General features: G+C 41.1%; 1 protein-coding gene across 2 annotated transcripts in view; it reads left to right on the forward strand.

Moving 5' to 3' along the window:
* ralgapa2 (Ral GTPase activating protein catalytic subunit alpha 2) overlaps positions 1-18,930 on the forward strand; it is a 94,288-nt gene that overhangs the window by 21,965 nt on the left and 53,393 nt on the right. Inside the window, exons 4-21 of one of the 2 annotated variants that reach the window (XM_042389012.1) lie at positions 1,824-1,881; positions 4,389-4,432; positions 4,566-4,746; positions 4,968-5,083; positions 6,140-6,278; positions 7,121-7,329; positions 8,266-8,511; positions 8,779-8,961; positions 9,190-9,324; positions 9,496-9,644; positions 9,821-9,932; positions 10,311-10,548; positions 11,581-11,760; positions 14,799-14,921; positions 16,379-16,464; positions 16,573-16,663; positions 17,649-17,822; positions 18,519-18,695. In XM_042389012.1, coding sequence (XP_042244946.1) covers positions 1,824-1,881; positions 4,389-4,432; positions 4,566-4,746; positions 4,968-5,083; positions 6,140-6,278; positions 7,121-7,329; positions 8,266-8,511; positions 8,779-8,961; positions 9,190-9,324; positions 9,496-9,644; positions 9,821-9,932; positions 10,311-10,548; positions 11,581-11,760; positions 14,799-14,921; positions 16,379-16,464; positions 16,573-16,663; positions 17,649-17,822; positions 18,519-18,695 — 2,641 coding nt within the window. The remainder of the gene's footprint in view (positions 1-1,823; positions 1,882-4,388; positions 4,433-4,565; positions 4,747-4,967; positions 5,084-6,139; positions 6,279-7,120; positions 7,330-8,265; positions 8,512-8,778; positions 8,962-9,189; positions 9,325-9,495; positions 9,645-9,820; positions 9,933-10,310; positions 10,549-11,580; positions 11,761-14,798; positions 14,922-16,378; positions 16,465-16,572; positions 16,664-17,648; positions 17,823-18,518; positions 18,696-18,930) is intronic. The other variant, XM_042389013.1, reaches the window with a different exon arrangement.

Consider the following 18,930-nt stretch of genomic DNA (forward strand, 5'->3'; position numbering starts at 1 on the left):
TTCAGGCCCTGCAGCTGGAAACCTAAGTGCGGATCATGTAAATGCGTTAAGGCTGTAGTTGTACCACAGTAATGCCCCCATCTTTATGCTGGAGTATGGCTGCAGATTAGAGTAACTCCACCAACCTCCAGTCCGGCAGACTCTGCATTCGCCCTGTATCAGCCAGTAAATTCCTCATTGTTGCGGCTGCCATTCCGGCTCCACGGGGAGTCTTTCTTAGCTAGCTTCTCCATCTCATTCCCACTCTCCCTTCCTGGTGCTGTGTAAGAGAGAGAAAGGAGGTGTTATTGTGTCTGTACACACACACACACACAGGGAAAGGCTTAAGCAGGCTACCCCGCTGTGTTACTGCCGAGCATAATGTGTCTGCTGCCCCAAGGAAACGGAGTGAAGGAGGCCAACGAAGAGCCTGTACGGAGATGTAATAATCCCATGTGGGATCAATAGCAAGGTGCAGCCACACGCCTGCATACGCATATCATCATGTCTGTGGATAAGAGAGAAGTTGAACGGCACAGATAATCATCCAGTGCCCCTTTAAAGTGATGTATGTCTTTCAGTATCTCTGCTGTCACTGATAATGACAGGGATTTAGTCTCAGAGGACAAGAAGGGAAAGTTAAAGATGGAACATGACAAGGGAAGAAGGAAGTTGTTGACAACTGAGACACTCAAAACAGGAGATGACTTCTGGACAACCACAGCTCATAGCATAATGCAGTGAAGCACTAAGTGACATAATGTTATCTGATGCCATCTTTCAGAGGCATTTTACTGTGAGTATATGGATATTTTACAACAGAAGATGATGATTTGGTCATCTAAAACAAAAGAAACAAGCAAACTAATGTGTACATTTTATTATGTAAAAACTCAAACAAAAGGAATATGAAATATTGTTAGGTATATTATTTAAAAACTAAACATTTATTTAGTAGTTTCTCTCTTCTCCCATGCCACAAAACGATGCTCTACAGTCTTTACAGTTTTCTCTCACACTCTGTCATCATTCTTTTAGTCTTTTTTTCTTCTCACTCGGATGCTACATGACACTTTTTGGCCAGAGAGGACTAAAACAGTTTTTTCATGCTCTGTATCCTTCTCTTTTCTGATTCTCCAGGGCAGATGAGCTTTTTATCATGCCGGCCAGAGTCGGTTGTCTGGTTGAATGGGTCAGAGCTGCATACGTATAGCAGCAAAGAGCAGGCTTGACCTCTACATTACAATCATGAAGTCTTATTGGGTCAGTGATTAGGATTTGATGAGTAGTGAGCCATTGGGGCATCAGTTGCTCACAGTGCACTGACTGTTAACGAGCCATGCACGCATGCACGCACACACCTGCCATCCCCCAAGCCCTCTTTTCCATCTCTCCAGAGGGGCTCAGTTAACCTGTCGCCGCATTCAAGAATAATGATAGGCTGCTGAAAGGTTAGAGCACTCTAATTGAGTTGTAAAGCGGTTGTTGGTGAGGTGATGACATTTCACAGTGCTGTCCTGTGTCACAGGGACCTGCAGACATGCAAGGCCAAGTGGAGGGAAAGGGCAGGAACATTGCATTCCATAAATGTATACTGCTTTGACCAAACGGTGGCACTTACCAAAACAAAGTCAGTCGTTTCCTCCTTCTTCTTTTGATCGACCATCAAATCAATCATTGTAAAGCCTGGAGCTGGTCATTATTGAGTGACTTGATTAAAGAGACTCTAACCTGATGCAACCTCAATGCTGTCATTATTACTCAAAGTCGTCAAATTCTGCCATTTTTTTCTGGCTCCAATTTTTTGATTAACCTAATCATAACTTTTGCTTTTTTTTCATCAGAAAATTCTACAACATCTGCCTGAGAAAATCTACAACCGGTGGCAGTTTCACAGTATAGGTATGTACTGTAACTCTATGAAATACTTGGCACTACCTTGAGTGCTAACCCTTGTCTCTCTGTTATACCTGACAGGTACTTACAGTACCAGTCAAAAGTTTGGACACACTTTCTCATTCAAGGGAACGGTAAAGTGCGTCCAAACTTTTGACTGGTACTGTATATACTGTGTCTTTCCTCCTTATGTTTCCATAACCTCTAAGATAAACCTTAGGACAAAAATGTCACCTCAACCATGTCTAAGCCTTCCATAATGAAGAGAAAATAATTAGTCTTAGAAGGGAATGTAAATGGGAAATGCAAATGAGCACTTCATTTGAAATGCAAATAAGTAATTGAATTATGCTGGCATGATTTCAGTCCCGCACAAAAAGGAAAACCCTTGCAAGAAGCGATAACCCCAATTATAACCATTGTTTGTCAGCCGTTGGCAGCTAAACAGTCTGGGTCCAGATCATTGCTGTAGATTGGCCTTCCCCTCAGGCTTGTAATTCCAAATACTAAAGCTCATCTCAGGTTGGATGCCCCAGACAAATTCACTGTTTCCTAAGTCACTGGACAACAAAACATCAGAGGTTTAAAGCTGCCTCTCGGCCTTTTTCCTGAACTCATATAGAATTTCCTTTACCGCTCATCAGTTCACGTGTCACTGGTCAAGATGCTATGCTGTCACTATGTACTTCCGGTGTCCAACATAACGTTTTTTTCCCCCACTGGCCCACTTGGCCAGTAGATCAGAGTTTTAGAGGCACCTTGTATATTTTCACTGGCCCGGCAACCAAAAGATGAAAATAACTGTGATTAATTCATTGTATACATAATACGTACAACAGTGAAGTTCCCTTTAGATTTGGTTGTTTTCCTTTATATAATGTTGATATATGACACAAACATGCAAAATATAAAATAAGGCACATATCGGATCAGTAAATGCATGCTGTTTTAAATGTAGGTTCCTCCATATTTTGTGTAAAGCCAGAGAGTATGGAGTACATAGCGAGAAGAGAGCAGAATTCAAGATAAGATTTCAACGAGTACGGATGACCTTGATAATAAACTCTTGTTTCATGAACTGAGACTCTGCTGAGAGATCGTCAGAAACGTACACGTCAAGTCGGAACAACGAGAGAAAGAACATAATGGCGTTTGTTTGTGTGCGCGCGTGTTCACTCCAAGCTCCTTCTGTCTGCTTCCACGAGCTACCTGTCCACTACAGACATGGAGTCGAACTGTAATGAATGAATGAAAAGGAGAGATGCAGAGGAGGAAAATGAAACAGAAACTAAGAGCGTCTGTCTCCGCAGTAAATCATCTGTTGAGTGTTTGATGGTTACTTATCTGTGCTTTAGAATGTAACCGCCATGAAACAATATTCCTCTCATTCACCGGCTTTGTTCTTGCTGCTACCGCTTGCTCTCGGATGTGTCGGACCCTGACTCCTGCTTTGAAAAATATGCAGTGCTTGTTGCGTGTCTTGAGTTTTAATTGAATTCTTCTTTTTTTTCCCACTTTTTTTTTTTTTTTTTTATCAGCTATTAACACATTCTACCAGACCACATGCTTCCAGTAGCATCGCTGAAAGCATTTCTGTGCCCTGTGACTAATTCCTTGTGGTGGGTAGGGTAGGTCAAGAATGACATGAATGAGTTTTAGTGGTTCTCTTCTTTTAGATGAGGATTGCAAGGTCACAGGTGTTTGAAGCAGACCATTAAAAGCTGAAGAAAATCTTCACACCTTTTATCATCCTCTAGTATACTTACTTCTGCCTACTTTCCTCTTTCCTGAGCCCAGCCTCTATGGAATTATTCATCACTGCCGTTATGTGTCCAACATAGAAATATGACTCTGATGAGAGGAGAACAATAATAAAATATAATGATAACAATAACAAGCGCCAGACACACGCAAACAGATCAGCTTTTGCCAGACTTTCTTAACCAGCTACTCATGGCTACCACTTAAATACGTCTGGGTCAGATTAGTCGGTTAAAAAAAAAAATCCCTCATTAAGATTTACATAATCTTCGAGTAGCTTGACGTTTATCCCAACATAACCCAAGTTTTAACCCTAATCCTAAACCTAAAATCACTGAGTACAAGCCAAAAAATTGCTTCACAGCCCCGCCATGTCCTCATAAGAAACGCTGTCTGCAGTCTGTCACGAGTATGTCCTAACTCGCACACACAGACATCCTCCACTCAAGGTATTTAGCAATCAGAGCAATGTCTCATTTGATTACAGCGGAACCAGATTGCCTCCACGAATGCATGTCGCTGCCAACCGATGTTAATTTTCATCAGGAAAATGTGAAGCCTTGCCACTCTCCCCACTAGTTTGTCAGGACCACCCATCAAGGTCAATTTGCCTCAGTGGAGATGACAAGCAAGTCCCTCCCTATCAGCTTTACGCTGTTCTTTGTGTCCGTGAACATCAGCTGTAGGACGTCTGTTGAATATTTGGGGTGCTTTTGTCTTTGACAGTTGCTCTTCTTTTTGCGTTTGTTCAGGTTCTATTCTGAAAAAGCTTCTACACACTGGAAATTCATTCAAGGTAAATGCTGTTTTCACTTCAACGAGATATGGGGGGAAAAAAAAGCTCTCATCCAACATATTTCTGTTCTGGCCTCTTTTGTATATCCTCTCGTATTCTTTAATCTTTTCTCACCCTATCTTCTCCTGTCTAGATCCGTTGTGAGGGGATCCGTCTCTTCCTGCTGTGGCTGCAGGCCCTGAGGGACAACTGTGCTGAGGAGCAGTTCCTTATCTTTGCCTGTCTGGTGCCAGGATTCCCTGCTGTGCCCTCCTCCAGAGGGCCCTGCACCCTTGACACCATCATTTACAACCCCTTCTCCAACCCCCCTGATGGTGAGGCAGGGCAGACTCACATGAATATGCATGCTTCTACATGTGCATATTTACAGTCAGTGACATTGATTTTGAGACGTTTTTACAGCTTAATGTGATTAGGGTGGTCTTTGAAGTCATCCAAAAGATACTAAACTTATATCAGACTTTTTTTTTTTTCCTTTTTTTAATAAACACATATGGCACTTAACTCGGGTCTTTGTGTCTGTCAATGTGAGCAGCCAAGGTGGTGCCTGAAGAGATTACCCCCCTGGTTCCGGCTGTGGTAGGAGAAAAGGTTGCAGATGACCAGACGTGTTACATCCTGGAAACCCTGCTCAAGTTCATGGTTATCCAGGTAATAACTATTTTTGCTTAGGAGATACTACACAGCTATTTGCCAGATTATGCAGTGGCTACAATATGGTTATCATAACACAATCTCAAGTTTGAATCCTTTGTTTATAGAGATGGAAAGACAAATGTCTGTCAGTATTTAGATGGGTTAGGTATAGTCTTGATGAAAACTTGCATGACCCTTTTTGCCCTTTCCACCTCGATGTATACTTTGGCTAAAAAGTGTAGCTGTCGTCATAAAGTTGTGCAATTGCTCAGCTAGTTGTAACCCCTGTCTTGCACAACAGTAAGATTAAAAACCAAATACAATAGCAGTCAAGTGTGTAAAGTTGGAGTCTGTTAATTTAAAGCCCAGTTCAGACCAAAGAATCACAATGAGACGAGTTGAAACTCGCAACTACTTCGCAATGCACCAGTCTGCAAAACCTGACACTTTATACCAATGCGACTAGACGAGACGGTGTATCATCTCCATAGCAACGATTCTCTGTACTACCGTTCTAACTGACAGCTTTTCAGGCTTCTTTTTGTAGCTGAATATAAATTGTAACGTCTTAAAACATAATGATGATAGTGATAGTGAGTTACTTGCTACAGTCGCATTTCTAGAATTGATGAACAGCGAAAAAACATAAAAATGAGGGTCGAGGCTCTCCTTTCCTCCGTCCAAAACTCTGCCATTTCAATCAGCTGACAGTTTGCTGACTTAACCTGCTGACTTCGCTACGAGCTGATTGGTTGTTGAAACAGGTGATGTGCCTTAAGTTCTAAAACCAGTCACTGGAGACTTGACAAACTGCGAGCTGAGACGGGCCAGTTCACACAGCTTCAACTTTTCCCTGCAACGTTCTAAAATAGTTTCGTCTCATCGTGAATCTTTGGTCTGAATGGGGATTTATGTGTACCTAGCCCAAACCATTTCCCCTCTGTTTACTGTTTGTTAGAGGAACCTTCAAACTATTGTGTTGCAAACAATAAACTGTCACTGACTTAGTGATGCTGGAAGGTTCTCCTCTCCCTGTAGCCTGACCTTGTCTGCTTTTGTGTTGTCCGCCAGGCATCCAGTTTAGAATGGAAGAACAAAGAGAACCAGGACACAGGCTTCAGGTTTCTCTTCAGCCTGTTCAAGAAGTACTACCTTCCACATTTATTCCCCTCCTTCACCAAGCTCACAAATCTCTACAAGCCTTTATTAGGTAAGATAGGCATACAGTATATATTTGACCTCTCGCTGAAGCTTTTTCACAGTGACTATTCTGTTACTGCAGTATTACACACACTGTACTTGAACTCAAGGGCTGCTGTTTGGGTGTTAAAATCTCAGTTTGACAATTTGTAATGTTTGCTTATGTTACATTTTTGTGTGAGTAAAAAGCTTCTATTCAGCAGACTAGTATATATATATATATCTATATATATATAGATATATATATATATGCCTACTCTCTATACAATTCATACTGCAGGCTCTCTTCAGCACTTCAGGTCAAACATAAAGAAAATGTCATTGAAAAGTAGCAGAGGCAGTATTAAGTGAAAGGAGTAGACAAACTGCAACACATGGAAACAGCTTTGAAGCTTCGAGATATTCAGCATGACACAAACCTTTCTAATATGTGGAGCCATTATTTATATATTTACCATTTACCACTGAGTTATAGATCATTACATACACAAATACCTCTTAAACAATGTTATTTTAGGAACAGTATTTTACAGTCACCCTAAACTTGATGAATAGTTTTGTTTAAAAGAAGAGAATAATGAATTTCATGTGTGTTGTCGTGATATTGGACTCATGGTAATATAATCTAAAAGACAAAAGGTTTAACAAGTAAGCAGGTGTAAATAGAAAGTCAAATAAAAATCTGTTTGTTCAGTTCCTGTGGCTTTAATTCAGCTGGAAAAACTTTAAAGCTTCACAGGCATATATGTGGAGTTGATTTTTAATCTCTCTCTCTTTCTCGCTCGCTGTTTTCTTTTTGTCTTTTTCCATCTTTCACTCTCATCCACTCTTCTTACTGTGTCGCTCGATCAGACCTCCCCCATCACAGACCAAAACCCTTGTATGTGCCAGTGACGCGGAACAATGAGAGCACCTTCTGCACCAGGGACCAGTACCTGGCACCCCGTGTGGCCTTTATCACCTGGCTGGTCACCTTCTTCCTGGAGAAGAAGTATGTCAGCAGTGCTGCTGCGGCGCAGAGCGCCAAGAACGGCACCGAGGTCATTCCCAAACTCATCCAGGTGAGCGCGATAGTACCCTTCTGTTGATTTCTTATTCTGTCATTGTCCAGGGAGGAGGTAGACTGTTTGTATCAACCCCCCTCAGTACTTGTATCTGTATAAAGATAACTGGGCATGACTACAAAGGACAATGTATTTTAAAAAATACTCTCACACATGTATCTATAAATGAGAAGTCACAGAACAGTGTGTTTCAGGGGTTGCAAGTGTGTAGAAATATCATGTTTTCACATGAACTTCTTTTGGAGTACTATAAATAACAACTTGTGAAATTCACACTCACATTTTGTGCTTTGAAATGTGAAGCAAGACATACTGTTGGACAAGAAGTGTGCAATCACAAACAAGATCTGCTCTTAAGTCTGTATGTAATGAGAGTAGCAAACCTGTAGAATACAATGTACTAACAAAAATATGATTTTATCCTTATTTTTTGGAGTCCAAAAACAAGCCAGCCTCTAAAATGAAATGACATTTTGTTGTTTTCAGTGTAACCACAAAGTTCTAACATCACTGCCCACAACATCCTGCAATCATGTAATCGTAATCAACAAGACTCATGATCTCTCAGCGATTATCATTTATCATTATTTTAACAGTGTTTAAAAACATATAGTGAGATTTTTCAACAGTACTGTAGATTTCTTGTTTGTGATATTTTTGAGCATTTGACAGTGAGAGCAATTATAGAGAGAAGAAGAAGGGGAATGAAATGCAAAACTAATAGTGTTGTGAATAGAAAAAAGGTGAGACTCATTTTACAATAACGCCTAATACAGTTGCTCATTCCCCATAAAAAGACATTAAAACACAATCAGTCGAGAAAAGAATTCCTAGTCAGTAAGACTCTAGCGACCAATTGTTTAACAGAGCGGGCAGCCTGTAGCATACTAAGAGACTCATTTCTCACTGACACTGTGTCTCTGTGGTGCCCAGACTGTCACTGCAGGCAGTAGCAGCCAGGAGAAGGAGAAGGATAAGACATCAGATGGGGATACGAACGGGCCAGCGGGGGAGCCTGAGAAGAGCCACTCCAACAGCAGCACGCTGTCTGATCGACGGCCCAGCGATTCCAGTTTGTGTAGCATTGAGGAGGAGCATCGCTATGTCTATGACATGGTGCATGCCATCCTGCTCTCCACAAGGGACAATGTGAATTTTGTCAACGAGGTCTTCCACCAGGTACAGATGAGAAACTGTATCCAAGCAATATTACTTTATTTGATGTTATATAAATAAATGTCATTGCAGATGCTATATCATATATATCACATTGGGTCATGATTATAATGCAGACTGGATGACTTCTCTGCAATAACTTGTGCTATGTTGCCCTCTGCTGGCCATTTGTTAACATTACTTAACGGTCCTTCCTACTGAACAGGCTGCTTGTGAAACTATTCAAAACACTGTTAGTTCAGCTCGAATGTCCATGTCCCCACTCATTAGGCTTTCCTGCTGCCGTCCTGCGAGGCATCAGCAACCAGGAAGGTGATCAAAGTGTACAGGAAGTGGATCCTGCAGGAGAAGCCCAGCTTCATGACAGAGCCTGACAAAACTACACAGCAAGATGAAGTGGATGACAGCTCTGAACAGATACTCAACACAGAGAACAACAGCATTCATGCACAGGTGAAGACTGCTGTGATTCTAAGTTCGGTTTGACTGAAATGATATTATTAAATAACATACTCAGACTTAAGTCATATCATAAGCTTAACATACTATGGTAGTCTGAAAACACCAGACATAAACAAGTTAAGATCATGCCTTTTTTTTGTCTTAACAACATGAGAGGTCTTCTCTATCATAGGTATAGTTATTTCTACTGAGTCATAACCTTGCCTTGTCTTTTACCAGATGTTGGAGAGTCATGGTCACAGACGGACATCCAGCTGGGGGAGGACCTACTCATTTAGCAGCGCCATCAGTCGGGGCTTCCTCACAGAGGCGCAGAACAGGGACGTCAAGGCTGGCATCCAGCCCACACTACAGGTGTGTCTCTATGTTCAGAGATGTGTTTTTATCCTGAGATCACAGCATTTGGTGTTTAGAATGAGCAATACTTACTGTATGCACTTTTTCCTGTTTTTAATGTTGTCTTATTTACTATACTTTTACTATTTGTTCAGCTTAACTTCTGTCTTTATGGATCTGTATGTGTAGGTGTTCCTGACCAATTCATCCAATGTGTTCCTGCTGGAGCCGTGCCAGGATGTACCTAAACTCCTGGATAACCAGGTTGAGGTGTGCAAGTGTGTTCTCAGCATCTACCGGCACATGATCATGGAGCACACGATGAACACACAGACATGGTCAGTGAGACATTCAAATACACGATGGAGATCAGTTTTTGTCATGTATTCATTCCTGACTCTGACTTTTTAGATTTTCTTTTGATTGATTTCATGATCACTCCATTTTTTTATTGTCGTAAAAATATTCTATATATGACAAAAATATATATTCTGTTTCACTGTGTGTTCTGCAGGGAGCAGATGTTGCAGGTACTACTGAGGATAACTGAGGCGGTGATGAAGAGGCCACAGGAAAACCAAAGAAAAGACCACTTTGCTGAAAGTTTGGCCTCTATACTCTTCAGGGTATGTCTGCACTTGCTTATGCACTGATGCTGATGCACAGGATTTTATTAATCAGAAAATAAGAGGAGAGAGTGAGTGTGAATGTCTTTTCAGTACTCATGTTTACTCACAGTACACTTACAGACGGTACAGAAAATGAACATTTAATGCACATAATTCTATGTAATTTCATTCATGAGCAACTGCTACAACTTGCTCTGAAACTGTATATATACAGTATATATACTGTGTGTGTGTGTCTTGGATAGGGCATTTGACAGTAAGGCAAGGAGACACTATACCAAATCAGATGTCACATCTTATCAGAGGCTGGAATTCATCGCTGTAACCCTTTCTGTCAATGCTTATTCATCTCTTGTTGTCTCATCCTGCATTCAGACCATCATCGTGGCATGGGTGAGAGCCAACCTGTGCGTATTTATCTCCCGGGAGCTATGGGACGAGCTGCTGGCAGTGCTGTCGTCTCTTACCTGCTGGGAGGAGCTGGTGACAGAGTGGGCCAGCATCATGGACTCGCTGACGGCTGTGCTGGCACGCTCAGTTTATGGCCTGGACATGGCCAGCCTGCCTCTGGACAAACTCAGTGAGCAGAAGGAGAAGAGGCAGCGAGGACGTGGTGAGGGGGAGAAATGGGAAAAGACGGGGAATTGGGATGGCTAAAATTTGGGTGAAAAAAGGTTTGAAATTGGAACATAAATCCTGTTCACTTTTAGCTGAGTCTTACTTTACACTTTACTTGGAGCGAAAGTGGGCAGATTTTACACATCAAAGTCTGTTTAAAGATCTTGGGGGGCACTAATGCATTTCTGGAAAAAAATTGTATGAAGCCTTTTGTGGCTCCAGAGCTGTGTCACTTAAGGCAGGATTGGTTGGTCTGAAGACGTAAAGTTTGAAAATGAAAATAATCTGAGAGTGTGGAGTTAGAAAGAAGTGAGTTTACCAGACCTCTGTAGCCCACTGCTCATTTCTACTTGATGCTAGTGACTCGAGGCTACATTAGCCACTACTAGCATAACACACCCGAATCTCCAGCTGAACTGGTGGTGGCTGAGTTGTATTATGGGTAATGCAGGCACAAGGTTTTTGTATATAAAAAAGACAATATCTCTGGTTCAGCCGCATCATTGTTGATCCTTTTTGAAAATATAGGAGTGGGCAGCGAAGAGGCATACATGAAACAAGGGAAAGATTGGTATGACATGCAACAAAGGTCCCTGGCCGGAATCAAACCGGGGACATTGCAGTTCGGTGGCATGTGCAGTAACCATTCGGCTACCAGGGTGCTCCTTGATGCTGAATATTCTAATTGCTCAGTTTTATATCATTAATTGAATATATTTTGTGTCTTGAATATTGGTCAAACAAAACAGATTTTTTGATACTACCACTAGTACTTGCCAAAGTCAGAAATATTTCAGTTGCTACATACAGGAACTTTAATTTACCAGTGAGCTCATCTTTGTTCAGATAATACCATGGTTCACACAAGTTTAAGGCAACACTGCACAGCAATTACTGTAGAGTAGGGCGGTATTATATTGTTAGACAGTTAGCTGCTGCTAAATCCAAATATAAAGCTGATTATTACTGAAAAATGTACACTAAGTGACACCTCAGTACTTAGCAAGTGTTGTTCTCTTTATGTCAGGTGTAATCCAAGACTCCCAGAAGGCAGCAGCAGTAGCACGCTCCTTTTCACTCAGTTGGAGGAATCAAGGGGAGCAGGGCGGGCCGGGAGTTCAGGAACCCATGAGGATTCGCTCTGCCACCACATCAGGAGCTCCTGGTGTAGAGAAGGCCCGTAACAACGTCCGACAGAAGGCCTCTGGTAAGTACCTGTGATATAAAATAGTTTCTATATTAGCTGCATGTCACTCTACCATTAAATTAGGCCAAATATAATGCAAAGGGATATGCTGTGTAAGACCCTCTACATGTGTTTTCAATGCCTTATCCATGCTGTATTAATCTTCTGCCTTTGTGTGGGCTAAGAACACAGCACTGATAAGCTTCTGGAGCACAACGTCGGGCCTCAGGGTTTATCAGATGTATTGACTGCATGTGAAAGCCTTAAGATGGGTCCATGTATACGCCAGCCCAGGTGCCGCTGAAAGGCCTAACACCAAAGACAAAGAGCTCCAGCAGATGGCCCCCATTGTTCCCCTCACATGTCACTGGCCAATGTCAACATGTTTCCATGTCAGCTCGATTGCAGGCGTACAACACAATCCCCCGACGGCATGTCAAAGGCCAGCTTTGGACACTTATTGTCATTAGTTCAATTCAGACACAGCAAACACCCCTTATCTGATGGGAATTTGGCAGGCTAATTATAAGTTGAGCTGGAAGGCAGTAGAGTAGTAACTAGCTGCAATGCCTGTCTCGCTTGTCTTAATTTTGTCTAGACAGAATCTTAATGTGGAGGATAAAAGACAGAGACGATCCCTTTTCCTTTCCTGGCCTTCCGCCTTCCCAATTACCACTAGCGATCTGAAATGACGAGCTTGTTGAGCTAGGAGCAGGTGTATATGTGCCTAAGGATGAAGTCTTAGAAGGTGTGTGTGTGTGTGCTGACACATCTATTATGTGTCTTGTGTGCATGTTTATGCACCTATTCAGTTGGTCCGTTTATTTGTATCTGCGTGCAAGCAAAGATGGACATTAAACACAACCGCTTCAAATTCCCTTCCTTTTCTTTGGCCTAATTGGATTTCTCCCACATTGATCTTCAAAGGCCCGACAGCCCTCCTCCCTACTCCTCAAGAGAAGACCCACACATCAATTGCACGGCAGTTTTTGATAGTTTCATTAAGAGTGTAATTAATGCTCATTAATATGCATAAATGGGACACAGCGGCAGGCTGTAGCAGAGACGATGTATCTCTCTCACTGAAAGGCGTAATTAAAGTATGCTGAAAGCAGAGAATAGAACTGTCCTCTTTCATTGCTCTCTTTGAGATTAAGCCTGAAGTGCTATCCAGACACAATGGCAAAGCCTCAGCAATGACAACTGTCAAAACTTGGCCGTACTTACGCATGCAAATACAAACTAATATTGTTCTGAGATCTTGTCTTGATAATGGACAAAAAGGCTGGATATTTCATTATGGTACTCATTAAGCTTCTACAAGTACAGAGACCCATTTGAACCAACTCTCACTCTGCCATCGCTGGGATAGTTATCGGATTTACCTTTACTAATTTGTGTCTACATTTTAATATCACAAGATAACATAAGATAATATAATCTAGACGCAAGTAAGATAAAAATGTAGTAGGTATAGTCTATACATGTATATCTGTTCTCTCCTGTTCCAAACACATAAGAACTAATTACTCAAGCCTAAGAAATAAAAGCTGTACACAGCATGTGTACCTGAACGCAGGGTTTTTAGTAGGTTAATGAAAAACAAGTGTAAAGTTACAACTGACTTGGCAGAGCAGTATTTCTAAGTAATAAAGTTAACTCCAAAGGTTTATATGAGGGTATTGTTGTGTGATTTTTAATTTGATAGATTTTAGTGCCTTGTGTCATATGACAGCCAGACCCATATCAGTCAGTATCATCTTACTGCAAACAAATGAGTGTTGGTGAATAAGTCGGCCAATAAGTAACAAGAAATTGCAGTACAGAAATGAAAAAGATACTTTTGAGATAATTCAGAGAGAATGTTGCCATTACATAGTTTGTCCACCAGAGAGCACTGACGATTTATTTTTCAGCTGTTAAATGTCCCACTCAATTCTTAAAAAAAAAAAAGATTGTTTCTAAAAATGTTTATGTATTTATGTAAAACAATATATTGGCCCATATATTCTAACAAATATGACTATCTGCCTCAACAATCTGTTGACAGAAAAACAAAATTTGTTTTTCTGTCTAAAAATTGCAGTGTAATGTGTCATACACCGACACTTAATACATATACATGCAACAAATTTCTAGTCTCAGAATTTACTGTTTCAGTGACTCAGTCTGAGTTTGGTTTCATTTTTTTTTCTTCTGTTGTAGATCTTATTTATGATTTATTCACATAACGTCAGTTGTAATATTTGGAACTGATACTCGGTTTTCAACAAACACTGGATATGATCATTTATGTCAAACTCTGCTATTGCCTTGCTTTATTTACTCTCCTGATCAAGAATGCATTTATCAATGGAAGCAGCTATGGAAGCAGCATTGTAGCATGCTGTACTTTGCTGTCATTGAATACTGTCTTCTTCCCTCTACTCTTTCCTGTTTCCACTTTCTGTTTTCTTTTCCCCTCTTCTTTCTCTTTCCCTGATGGAAGCTAAGCGAAGCCAGTCCATCAGCAACTGTGTTCATCTATACGAGGCTTTGCCCACTACTAAAAGCGTTCCTATGCTGCTCCACACTGTGAGCTCTTTCTTGCCTGGTATCTCTTCTGGTAATTCTGCTTGCTCTCACAGACTCTCAGGTAAAGTGTATTCTGAGAGCTGCATGTATTTGTGTGTTTGTGACCGTCACCCTTCCTCTTCCATCCGTCTGTCACTATCTGTCATACGCTACCAGTTTCTATGTCTGTTGTGACAGTACTCGGAGCAGAGAGGTTTATGCTTTAACACAAATTTAAAATTGTCTTGTGGGTTGAACTTGCTGAAATTTTTTTTAAAAAACTCTTGGGCAGCCCTTCTGCTGTTTTCAATGCATAGGAATATAGTGTATAACACGAATGTCTGCATCACCACTGCATGTGTGCATGTCTTAATGTGTCTGCAAATCCCTTAACAGTAACAAAATACATATTCCTGTGTGATTCCATTTAAACATTGCATTTGTGGTATGTGACTGGTCATATCGCACAGGCCTTACTATGTATCCTCTTTTGCCCTGTCCGTCAGATGTGGAGGAGTGTCAGCTGTCAGAATGTGGGGCAGAGGAGGAGCTGGGAGGCGGAGATAGCCCTCTGCCACGTAGCAGCAGCACCTCAGACATCACCCAACAACTGTCTGACACTTTACCAGGTATATACAGACACAATTCTAATTTTATTTCTCCATGTTTCTTGTTTGATCTTGATTGAAATTACACACTTGCCTCACATCAGGATTGTGTTTAGATATGATGTAGCCCTGTTACATGTAAACAGAGTTTACATCAGACTTTTTTTTGATGGCCAATGTGGCTGTTAATATTTCAGAATTCCAGCCATATAGAACAACTACCAGACATATGTTTAATAGCTATATAATGCCTATATTTAAACAGCAATAAAACACAAAAACACAAACGCTATGATCCAACAAATCTATTTTAGTCAGCAGAATGAACTCTTCTCAAACTTTGCAAACTGAGCAAATAGGCTACAGCAAAAAAAATAAAACAAATAGCCTTGCTATTATTAAGTTAATGCAGCCATGCAGGCAGCCTGCAGCTGCAGCTCTGCCACTATCTCCACCTGCCATGGTCTCCCCAAGCCCGCCTCTCACCAGGGCCATACGGGGAAAAGTTAAACCTCATACTGATCAACAACATGTTATTTAACTGTGGAGCTCCAGGCTGATTTGTTTGTTTCACTGTGCCAATGAGGGATGTAACGTTACCTGAGAGAAAACGGTAGGACTTTAGGAGTCGTGTTAACTGCTCTTGAGCCAAAGTGCAAGACTGTTGCTGGAGTTTGCAGCTTTTGAATCTCGTGCCACACTTAGTCACATCTCACCAAACACTCAGTGAATCTTTCAATGTCTTAACAGCAGAGACAAAACCAAACTTTTGCGTAATACAAGTTTATATTTAAGTTGTCTTGGCAACATATCTTATAGGTTACACAATATTAGCCTATTTAGTATGCTATTAATGAATTTATTTATTTATTTATTTGGCAATCGGTGTATTTCCCACCGGACATTTTGGCCGTCAATATTTTCATCTGCCGGACAACTACACATGATACCGGCAAAAAGCCGGCATATGCCAGCTAATGTAAACCCTGCATGTAAACTATCAGGTAACTAGATGAAAAGAGAAAACATTAGTCGCCAGTTAATCACGTATACTTTAATAACACAGAGCAATCCAGCACAGTTGCACAGTTTTTGTTGACATTGGCTTCAGATATTATAGCTCTGTAGGCCATAGTTGGTGGATGTGGTTCTGGAGTATGTAAATATTGTGCATTTTAAAATATTTGTTGAGATGTTACATCTTCTGAAGACTCAGTTTTATACAATATATGAAATTCAACATTTAACATTGAACTCTTTATCTCTGCTGTTGCATTAGAGTAATTAGAGACTATGTATAATGTTTACAACCTCTAGAGATGTTATGGGCAAACAGGGTATTTAGGATGCACACTCATTTGGATTGTAATGCATTTTTGCCAAACCAAAGACATAAAGCTCATAGATAGTCAGCCTGTTTTTAGATAACTTTATTTTGTTTTTTTGTCCTCTTTGTAACATCTCCTGTGGCACTCTAGCCCAGAAGAGAGAGTACTCCCCTACTTCCTGTGGCTCCGATAGCAGGACATCTGAGGGAAGAAGAGAGAACAGTGAGCCACCAGTGGTGAGAAGAACCATCTTGTACTTTAGTGATATGTCAAAATACTGAAAAAGAAAATAGGATTTGTGCATGAAAGTATCTCTTCTTCAATGTTTGTTTCTGTGTTCCCAGATCCTCATCCAGCGGAGCAGCAGTCCAGCTGAGGCAGAGTGCAATTCTGACGGACACACAAACTACACAAGGCCTAAGCTCAGAGAGAAAAGTTAGACATTACATCACTTATTTTTCAAGAATGATAATGATTCTGATATTTATGTAGCTATGTTTTAGTTAAGTGTTTCACATGAAGAATTGCTGTTTTCATGCCTCCATGCCGGCGACAGCCATGGCCAGAGGCATTGTGTTTTCGGGGTGTCCGTCCATCCCGTTCTTGTGAATACGTATGCCAGGAATACCTGGAAGGAATTTCATTACATTGAGCACAAATGTCCACTTGGACTCCAGGATGAACTGATTAGATTTTGGTGGTCAAAGGTCAAGTTCACTGTGACCTCAACAAAACATGTTTTTGTCCTTAACTCAAGAATTCATATGCTAATTATGACAAAGTTTCACACAAATGTCTAATAGGATAAAGTGATGACATTTTATATCCAAAAGGTCAACTTCACAGTGTCATCATAATGTTCTGCAAAAACAGTGTTCTGGCCTTATTCATCGCCATAACTCAGGAACAGAAAGGGAGATTGTGACCATATTTCACATTTGATCAGATATTGAATTGGTGACACTAATCTTGGGTGCCCACCTTGAAACTGTGGTGATTGTATAGATCTTCTGTGCAGCATAGAAGGGGTTGAAGATGTGTGTGAAGCATCCACGTTTTAGGATTTGTAGCTTCTTTGCAGCAGCATCCATATCTGAAGCTTTGTTTACTGTGATGGCTACAACTTAGTGTTCTATCAAAATCAGCTTTATTGGCCAAGCATGTGAACAAATACAAGGAAAATACACTTAATACCTTTAATTAGTCTGGACAGCTGTGGGATGTAAACTGCAACTTGACAGGTTGATGGAGGCATACAACTGTGAGGCAGTATTTCTTGTTTAATTAATGATCCATCAATTAAATCCAACATCAAAGTACCAAATAAAGGCTGTTTTTTGCAATAGTTTTTCTTACTTAGCTAGTACAAATTCAATACTTTTTGTGCCCGTTGTAATCCTTATTCACCCATCTTTACCAGGTGAGAGTTTAAGCAGCGAGACATCCAATGGCTACCTCAATGAAGCTGAGGTTACCTGGCAGGCCTTTGATGAGGAGGCTGACACTCAGTCCACCCAGTCGGCCCACATGGACGTGACAACCGACCCCCAGAGCCAGGGGAGTCTGCTGCTCAGCCACAATGAGGCTCTAGCAGGTACAGAACCTGATAAGAACTCACCCCTGAGCACCTGAAACATTTTTTCACACTGTATTTATTGCAGATGTCAATGTATTTTGACGTCTTTGTATGTCTGCGTTAACAACAATCTTTTTAGGGCTAATAAATATCCTTAAACACACCCTTAAAAATATTTAAGCTGACCATGACTTTAATATAGGTCTAGGGTGTGTGATTTGGAGCAGGTTAATACAGGGTTAGCTGTAGAACTGTAGAATTTATCCCTGTTAAGGCTTCACGTTTTGTGAATTAAAACAAATTATCCTTTGCCGAAGTTGTTTGAAAAGCACACAAAAAAAAAGCTACTGGGGGCAACTAGACGGAGTTGCCCACTAAGAGGGTAAATGTCGATGTAGAATTTTTTTTCAGCTTCTTGGTTCAGTAAAGACCGTTGATATAGTTGTGTTTATTAAGGGATTAAATCACGCAAACTAATCGTTTAACTATAAGTTGAAAGAGTTCAACAGTTCTTCTGGTTCATCTGCGGTGACCTACCAACCCCCACCCCCATCATTATGGAGAGGTTGTTCTTACCCCTTCCCACCCTTGTATGTGAACTTTTGTCTGTGTTGTCCTACATCGTGATCATCATGAAGTTGTCAGTCTCCCTCCTTTGCCCCTGTGCTCCCTTCCTCAAACTCAGTTTTATACCTTTCCCCTTGTCGTTTTTAGGTCCTGAGTGTGCCCTCCCTCCCCACTCTGCACCCCCGTCCTACCACCACAACCACTACCACTACCCCCAGAACCCCCCCGCCTCACCAGCCCTGCTGGTGCACACTGAGTGCCCGCGGGACTGCCCCCTGGACGACACCATGCATCAGTCTGTCTTACACATGCCACACCACTTGGGTACTGCTTCCTAGCTGCTACTCATCATATAGACCAAAGAGTCCTCATTTACCATTGACTCTCCATGCTCTATATTTTTCAGCCTTACTTGACTTCCCTTTCTTACATTATACTTTTCCATGTTTTTTCTTCATTCACCCATCTGGCAGATCCTGCTCGGTTACTTAATTGAATATATAGAACTATTTTTATTTTTTTCTCCTTGGAAAGACAAACTAATTCCTTAATATCTTGA

This window comes from Thunnus maccoyii, chromosome 16 (assembly GCF_910596095.1).
Source record: "Thunnus maccoyii chromosome 16, fThuMac1.1, whole genome shotgun sequence".
Taxonomy (NCBI): Eukaryota; Metazoa; Chordata; class Actinopteri; order Scombriformes; family Scombridae; genus Thunnus; species Thunnus maccoyii.